Here is a 7,844-nt window from a genome sequence, read left to right on the forward strand (position 1 = left end):
TGAGAAAAATTCGGTTAGAAACCGCGTTTTTACGAAAAACTAAGTTTGAAACGCCATTTTTATATCCATAAACTAAATATGAGACTGCGTTTTTTACCGAAACAATTTGTGAAATTGCGTTTTCATCCAAAACACAGTATGAAACCACGTTTCTCAACAAAAACACAAAACAAAACTGCGTTTTTCTTTTATTTAAAAAAATTAAAAAAATTGTTATAATTAAAACTCAACACGAGACTGCGTTTTTCGTTTATTTTGAAAAAATAACTCGAATCCCCGTTTTCAAGTGACAATTTGGGCCAACAATTTAAAAAGTAATTTTAAGTGTCATTTAACCCCAAATAGTGACATTTGGGGTTAACACCCAATTTATTTAAGAATTTAAAAAAAAAATAAGAACCAGCGAAGTCCAAATTTGCAAGCTCACCAAGACTTCAATTATTTCAACCAAGTCGAAGTCTATTCATTTAAATTTATTATCGCTTTCTCCGTCCCCTGTTGAATTTTCATCATCTCTTGTTTACTTTAATGGTACTCCGCGTGTGACGTGTGTGTAGGAGGGATTAACTTTCTCCCTTCTCTTATTTGAAAACATCATATATTACTGGCATCTATCTGATGGAAGTGAAACATCGCAGGCAGGTATGATCATCTCATCTTTATTCTTCAATGCAAAAACTATTCTCATGAATGCCCCCGATAATGGGTCCCGACAAAATATCAGTGTACACGAAACTCTTGTTAACCCTTTATTGGAGTTGGTAAGATGTTGCAACGGGATGCTGGCCAGTGGCCATATACAGGAGGGTAGAATATGTCAGTTACGTTTTACGTGACCTCTTCTTTACGGGAAATGGTTTCTCAAGCTTCCTTGTATTAGAAAAATCTTGTTTTCTCAAGCTTCCTTGGTTTTGATAATGGCTTCTGCATGGTTGTAATGACTAATGAGCATTATCTTGTGTGCTTGGCAGAAACATGAGACGTGGGTATCTGTACCACAGTTTGGGGGCTGGGACCTAAGGGGAGACGTCCCAGGCTACGGGGCAAAATTTTCAGAGATCAGTGAAACAAGGAAGCAAAATAAGAGGGATGCGTCCAGAGCCAACATTGGAAATGGAGCAGAGCGCAGTCTCTCTATCATCAGCAGCAAACCGAGCAAAGCAAGGCCTAAGGGTGTGGTGTCTTCTGCGTCGAAAGGCAAACCAAGCCCAGCAAAGCGGAACAACGGGATGTCTTCCCAGATGGAAAAAAAACCCAACAATCCTCAGGGTGAAGTGTCTTCTGCGCAAAAAGTTGAACCAACAAATGCAAGGCCTAAAGGTGGGGCAACTTCTGGGCCAAAAAGCAAACCCACCGATTCTAGGCATATAGACCGGGAAGGCAAACTAAGACAAGAAAAGCCAAGCGGTGGACTGTCTTCTGGACCAAAAAGCGAAACCACCAAATCTAAGCCTAGGGGTGCAGTGTCTTCCTCGCTAAACATTGAACCAACCAAAGCAAGGCCTAGCGGCAGGGTTTCTTCTAGGTCAAAAAACAAACTGAGTACAACCGTCTCCCGCCGGGTAACTCTCTGCTCTCTGAAAAGATGTCTCCATTTTTGGAAGTGAAAAGTCAATTTACAATTAGAAATTATGGAAATTTCAACACAACACTAACCACTCCTGTTTGAGCTAGCCACAGATACATGCGACAACCAGCATCACCATGAGCCACAATATATATACAACTGGGATCTCGCTTATATAAATTCATGATTTGCTTATAATCAGACTGGGTTTTTGTATCCGTGCAGAGAAGCAGCAGCCCGTTCAGCTATTTCAACTGCTGCTATAAACCATGAACTACTCCAAGTAAGAACATCTTTCAGCGTCCTAGGTATCATGTAATGAAATTTAGCTAGGATGCAATATGCTTGGTAGTTTGGTGAATCTTGATGTACTCCTACAGATACAATTATAGTGTTAAATTCATGATTCACAACTGCACTATTTGCTGTTAGAAACATACTGCTTAATATATTCAATAAGTTGCTACTGCAATACCTAAGCAACATATAACACCCACACTCGCTTAAAATAAATGCATATGCATGATTATAAAGGTAGTATGATACACTCCAGTTTTCATATATGCCCTACTTTTAGGAAAAAATTATTAGAAAATACATCTATATGCAGGGTCTGGATCAGATTGAAAACCGGAGAACCAAATGTTCTGCACTTTTTTCTATTAATGAAGTGCAAAACATTTGGTTCTCTCAGTTCTCCAGTTCTGAGTTGAACCTCTCTGTACAAAAATCTCAGATTGACTTGTATCGTAAAGTTCCAGCTTATGCTCACGCTGTCAATCCTAAATGCCCTTACATTAGCAGTACACGAAAATCCAGGAACTCAAGTAAAGTGTTAAAAACAAATTACCCATACCAAGTACGCCAATTCTCACAGGTCTATTCTGAGATCTGCATTCCAACTTGTAACATAACACCTTTTTGATGATTTGCACATCTTTAAGTTTATGTTCCTGTTTTTTTAATAAAAAACATCAAAAAGTTTTATGGTTATATCTCCATTATTATGCAACATACACAAACAATTAGATGCTTTGAGATCACAAAAGGAAAGGCCAGAGATGAAAGCATGAAGCAAAATTAATGTCTATAGTTAATACCTTAACCAATCTTTGTAGTTTGTGCACTTGATCCCCTAACCACTGCACCGTGTCATTGCACATACACTAGTTCAAAAGAAAATTTGAAAGGAATAACTTACCCCATATTTCCAATTAAATTTAAAAGCAACATTGTATTGTCCAAAGTGGATATATTAGTATTTTTAATCTCAAATTTAAAATAATCAAATTCAACTCCTTTGGAAGCCCAGGTGAAAATGATCCAGGCCACTGTGCTTCGTGGCACATTTTAACATTTGGCTTTTATAGTTATCATGCATCCACAATTTCATATCCATCTTCTTTCAGCTCTGAGAGACTGACTTGTTTAGAATCATGATTCTGGATGTGGAATGAAGCAAATAACACATCCATCACCCTTGATCAGAATCCGAGGAAGCAGAAAATGCTATTGTCCTTCCTCAGCTGTTCAGTTGCAAATCAAAACTGCTGCATTGCATTCACAGTTGCATAAATCTTTAGCAGGACTACAGTTCTAACACTGCCCTCTAATTGTCATGTACCCCCCTATGACCCTACATGTCAGGAAAATAATAGGTCCTAAAATTGGGTTGTCAGTTTAAATTCGTAGGGATACCAACTGCATAAAAGATCAATCATATATCAGGGAATGTATTACTTGGGTTTCAATTGTGAGCTCGTCGATTTTATACCCTCACTCATTCATCACTGTAGCTGTATCTGGAACATAGTCTAAACCTTTAATATGATATATTAAATCATCCATTAACATATATATTAAGTTGGACTCGGGATGACTTTTGTCTCTTGCGGTGAACACATGCACCTTTTTATTCATTTCGAGCCAACTACATCCAGCTTCTTTCACCACCCCATTGCAGTCCATTTTCTCCCTTACACTCTTAACATCTGCCCACATACCTTTTGATGCAAATATATTTGAAAGTAATACATACGATCCACTGTCTTCTGGTTCAATTGAAATTGCCATGTCTGCTGCATACTTACCTACCTCAGCATCATTAGTAATTCTACAGGCACTGAGCAAGGTCCTCCATACTATTGCTGCAGGCTGTATTGGCATTTTTTCAATGAAGTCCTTTGCTTCAGACAGCTTACCAGCCTTTCCTAAGAGAGAAACCATGCAAGCATAATGTTCCGTACCTGGCTCAATTCTAAACCTAGACATTGAATTAAAATGACGGAATCCATCCTCGACAAGCCCTGCATGGACACATGCTGAAAGCACACTGACAAAGGTAACATAGTTGGGTTGAATTCCCTCATTAATCATTTCGTCGAACATCTTAAGAGCTTCTTCGGCTTGTCCATGTTGGGCATTTGTAGAAATCATTGAATTCCAACAGACCACGTCTCTCCAGATTGCAGAACTGAATATCTTTCGTGCATCTTTTAAACTTCCACATTTGGCATACATATCCACTAATGCATTTGTAACAAAAGGGTCAAAGTCTAAACCTGTTTTTATGATCAGGTTGTGGAACTGCTGCCCATGTGGGAGACTAGCCTGATTACTGGCAGCTGTGATAGCTGCAACAAAAGTGAACTCATTTGGCTTGTGTCTTGTGTGGTGCTGTAATTTTAAGAATAGCCTGAGAGCGTCCTCACTTTCTGATTGTTGCGCATACCCAGAAAGCATGGTGTTCCATACTACAATATCTTTTTCGTTCATCTCCTCGAAAACAAGCCTTGCATCTTTCACGAACAAGCATTTTGCATAAACATCTACGAGGGCACTACCGACATATAATTCCAAAGAGAAACCATATTTTATGATAAGCCCATGGATTTGCATACTCAGTTCAAGAGCAAGTAGTGAAGCTGATACACCAAGAAGGCTTACAAATGTTAAAAGACTTGGATGCACCATTCTAACCCTCATTTCATAGAAAAGACACAGTGCTTCAAAAATATCTTCCTGTCTCGAATAACCCTCGATCATTGCATTGTATGATATCACATTGTGATTGAACATATTACTAAAAACCTTTCTTGCATCAGTTAGTGAGTCACATTTGGAGTACATGTCTATGAGACTATTTATCACAAACTCATCTTCATCAAGATTGGCCTTCACGGTATATGCATGAACCTGCCTACCTTGTTCAAGAGCTTCAAGCGAACCACATGAAGTCAGAACACTAGTGCAAGCAAAACCATCAGGCTTCCAACCTAATCTGCTCATTTGTAAAAACAGATTCATAGCTTCCCAATCTAAAAAATTCTGCATATATCCAGAAATCATTGTGGTCCACGAAATGACATTCCTAATAACCATATGATCAAAAAATTTCCGTCCTGTTCTCACTTTCCCACACTTGACATAAAGGTCTATAAGCACATTACTCACGGAAACATCCATCTCCGCCCCCCTCCTCAACACATAACCATGAGTCTGCTTTCCACCTTCAAGAAACCCCAAAACAGAACAAGCACTCAAAACACTTGAAATCACGTACCTATCAGGAACAACATCCGTTTCCTTCATCTGACTAAACAACTTCAACGAAACATCACTCCGCCCACTCTTCACATACCCCGTTATAATCGTCGTCCAAGTAACCGCACTCTTCACCACCAACTCATCAAAAACCAATCTTGCCACCTCCACACCCACATTCTTCGAATAAAAATCAATCAAACCAGTACCCACATAGACATCCTTATCATAACCACTCTTAACACCAAAACAATGCAACTGAGCCACAAATTCCCCTCCCTTCACCTGCGTACAAGCACGTAAAACACTAGCTAAAATAAACTCATTTGGGTTCTCCCCAAAACTCCGCCTAAACTCGAAAAACACCCTAATAGCTTCCTCACCATACCCACGTCTAGAATACATAGAAATCATCGAAGACCAAGAAATCAAGTTTCTCTCAGACATTTGATGAAACACCTTACATGCACTATCCAAACAATCACATTTCGCATACCCACCAATAAGCATGTTGGTAAGATAAGTATCAGAAGCACAGCCAGATATAATAAGTTGTGAATGTGTTTTTTGGTAATGTACAATTGGGTTGCCATGTGGGGAATTTTGTAGAAGTTTAGCAAAGTCATATTTATGGTGTATAGGTGAGTGAAGAAGTGTGGAAAATTTGAATGGTTGTTTGGGGGGAAATGATGTAATAATGTTTGATGAGAATGTGGTGTAAAAATGGATTGGTAAGGAGTTGTATCTCATTTTATGCAACACATTATTTATTTTAACCTAACAACATTCAGGGAAGGTTCTTGTAAGAATCTTAACTTACAGCGTATGTTTGGACATTGAGCCCGAGCTGCGGTCGGTGATAAAGAAATATAGCCGGGTTTATCTTTTCAGATGTTAGTTGCGCGCAGTTGGGCTACCGGGGGATGGTAAATAAATTAAGAGATAAATTATATAAGAGAAATTATTAAAAAACAATTTTTTTCAAGTTTTTTTTTAGATTTATTATATTATAAAAATATTTGCAAAAATACGGTTTAAAAAATACGGTACAAACAAAATCAATCAGATACCAATTAATTACATCCAGGTTTTTTGATTAAATCTGAGGTTGCATGAATTTGTACAAACTTGTCGAGACTGCATCTACTTTAATCAAGTTGCAGAAAATCGTATTTTTGTAAAAAAAAAATTGAAAATGAAATTTTTGTAAATAAAAAATATTACTTTACAATCTTTTTTAAAAAGTAGGCATTTTAGCAAAAATATTTTTAAACTTGAATAGTTTTCAAAAAAAAACTAAATTTAATGTAATTTTTACTTAAAAGTGAAAAATTTAACATCCGAACGTTTTGAAACTTGAGACTTTTAAACTTGGGTCTGTGACGCCCTCAATCTCGGGGTAAGGAAATGAAGACCCACACACCTCTAATTTACTAATTAAATAAACATAAACCCCGATTAGATGCTGACAGGATCAAACAAGATAAAGTATTAGACAAGATTACAACTACCAATCATACATTATAACTTACAACCCCAAAATAAAATTTAATAATCATATTCGATCCCGGCTTGGAACCGACAGATAACCCATTGTATCTTTACAACTCTCTGGCTAAGCGTTTGCTCACTCAAAAAAAACATTACTACCTGCTCTGGCAACCGGAAGCCCTCAACACGATAGGGACCACCAGGTACGCTCTTATGAGCAGTGCGCATAAACCTGACCATCTTCTTGCTTAACTTCCATGGTTAGATTTAAACAAAACATATGAGTATAAAACTCAGCAAATAACTATAAAGCAGTTCTATGATATCAAAAATCCACAATATACTTTACCAATCTCAGGACATTCTACTTTATCAGATCTAGGTAGCAGATTTCTATCTTTCGGGTTAAGAAAGGGTTATGAAGGAAAAATTTGGGGTTTTCAAGGAACAAGGCTCAAAACAGGGTGAAAGCCGACATTCATCACAAATCATTAAGGGATCAAAATAGATCTTTCAAAAAGGAAATCGACAATCTTTTCATTATATGAAATCAATTATATGATCAACAGAATAACAATCAGGGTTCACGAGTTATTAGCTTCACAATATCACAATCAACTCTTTTCAAAGCAATATAAACCATTTTCATTTTCAAAGAATCAATTACTGAGTAGGAAATTTCAATTCCTTTTAAAATAATCAATATGGAACCCTTGATTGGACCACTTTATCTTTCATTTCATTATAATACGGGTGATCAGCCCGTACCGACCTCCATCCGGTCTTTAAGGTAGCAAATGGCATAATTTCAGCCTTAAACTGGACTAGCTCCACTAGCCTCTTACTATGACTGGACTAGTCCCACTAGCCTTTTACGTCCCAATCCAATCCATCAGGAATTCGTTTGGAAAACCTTGAGTTGGAAAAAGTAGGTTTTCTAAATTCATTTTATCATTACCAAGAATATGAAATCATTCGGACTCTTTCAAGTCGAAATTCATTCTTAAATTCAATTTCAAGAAATCAAAGTTAAGGAAATGAATCAAGGATAGGAATGTGCAATTCTAGGGATCTTGAATCAATGATAACAAGGTACTTAAGTTAGAAGAATCAAAATTGTTTCAAGGATCAATAGGGAATATGGTGATCTAGGATTGTAGCATCATTACAAGGGGTTCGTAAAGGTACTTATGTAATGCCCCCAAATCCGGGGTCAAAGGATTTGGTCGTCACTATAAAACCT

General features: G+C 37.4%; 2 protein-coding genes across 4 annotated transcripts; one reads left to right on the forward strand and one right to left on the reverse strand.

The window, feature by feature from the left end:
- Positions 1-481: 481 nt before the first annotated feature.
- Positions 482-1,985, forward strand: LOC141712385 (uncharacterized). 3 transcript variants are annotated; one of them, XM_074515304.1, is made up of 3 exons: positions 482-642; positions 972-1,562; positions 1,681-1,985. In XM_074515304.1, exons 1-3 carry the CDS (start codon positions 619-621, stop codon positions 1,744-1,746), a joined length of 681 nt encoding a protein of 226 aa, XP_074371405.1. In that variant the 5' UTR covers positions 482-618; the 3' UTR covers positions 1,747-1,985. The 3 variants fall into 3 exon arrangements, 2 of the variants coding, with proteins under 2 accessions (XP_074371405.1, XP_074371406.1); XR_012571586.1 differs by lacking the exon at positions 482-642 and adding an exon at positions 649-873 and having other exon boundaries at positions 972-1,985; XM_074515305.1 differs by lacking the exon at positions 482-642 and having other exon boundaries at positions 649-1,562; positions 1,793-1,985.
- A 1,358-nt stretch (positions 1,986-3,343) lies between these two features.
- Positions 3,344-5,993, reverse strand: LOC141712384 (pentatricopeptide repeat-containing protein At4g39530). Its single transcript, XM_074515303.1, has one exon. The coding sequence runs from the start codon at positions 5,858-5,860 to the stop codon at positions 3,344-3,346; it is 2,517 nt and encodes an 838-aa protein (XP_074371404.1). The 5' UTR covers positions 5,861-5,993.
- Positions 5,994-7,844: the final 1,851 nt, after the last annotated feature.

The sequence above is a fragment of the Apium graveolens genome, chromosome 3 (genome assembly GCF_009905375.1).
Source record: "Apium graveolens cultivar Ventura chromosome 3, ASM990537v1, whole genome shotgun sequence".
NCBI lineage: Eukaryota > Viridiplantae > Streptophyta > Magnoliopsida > Apiales > Apiaceae > Apium > Apium graveolens.

Bases quoted from the DNA above. Each gene is read 5' to 3' on its own strand.
- LOC141712385 (XM_074515304.1), top strand. From the start codon at position 619: ATGGAAGTGAAACATCGCAGGCAG. The intron at 643-971 runs GTATGATCATCT...TGTGCTTGGCAG, and splicing joins AAGTGAAACATCGCAGGCAG to AAACATGAGACGTGGGTATC. The intron at 1,563-1,680 runs GTAACTCTCTGC...AGCTAGCCACAG, and splicing joins GTACAACCGTCTCCCGCCGG to ATACATGCGACAACCAGCAT.
- LOC141712384 (XM_074515303.1), bottom strand. From the start codon at position 5,860: ATGAGATACAACTCCTTACCAATCCATTTTTACACCACATTCTCATCA.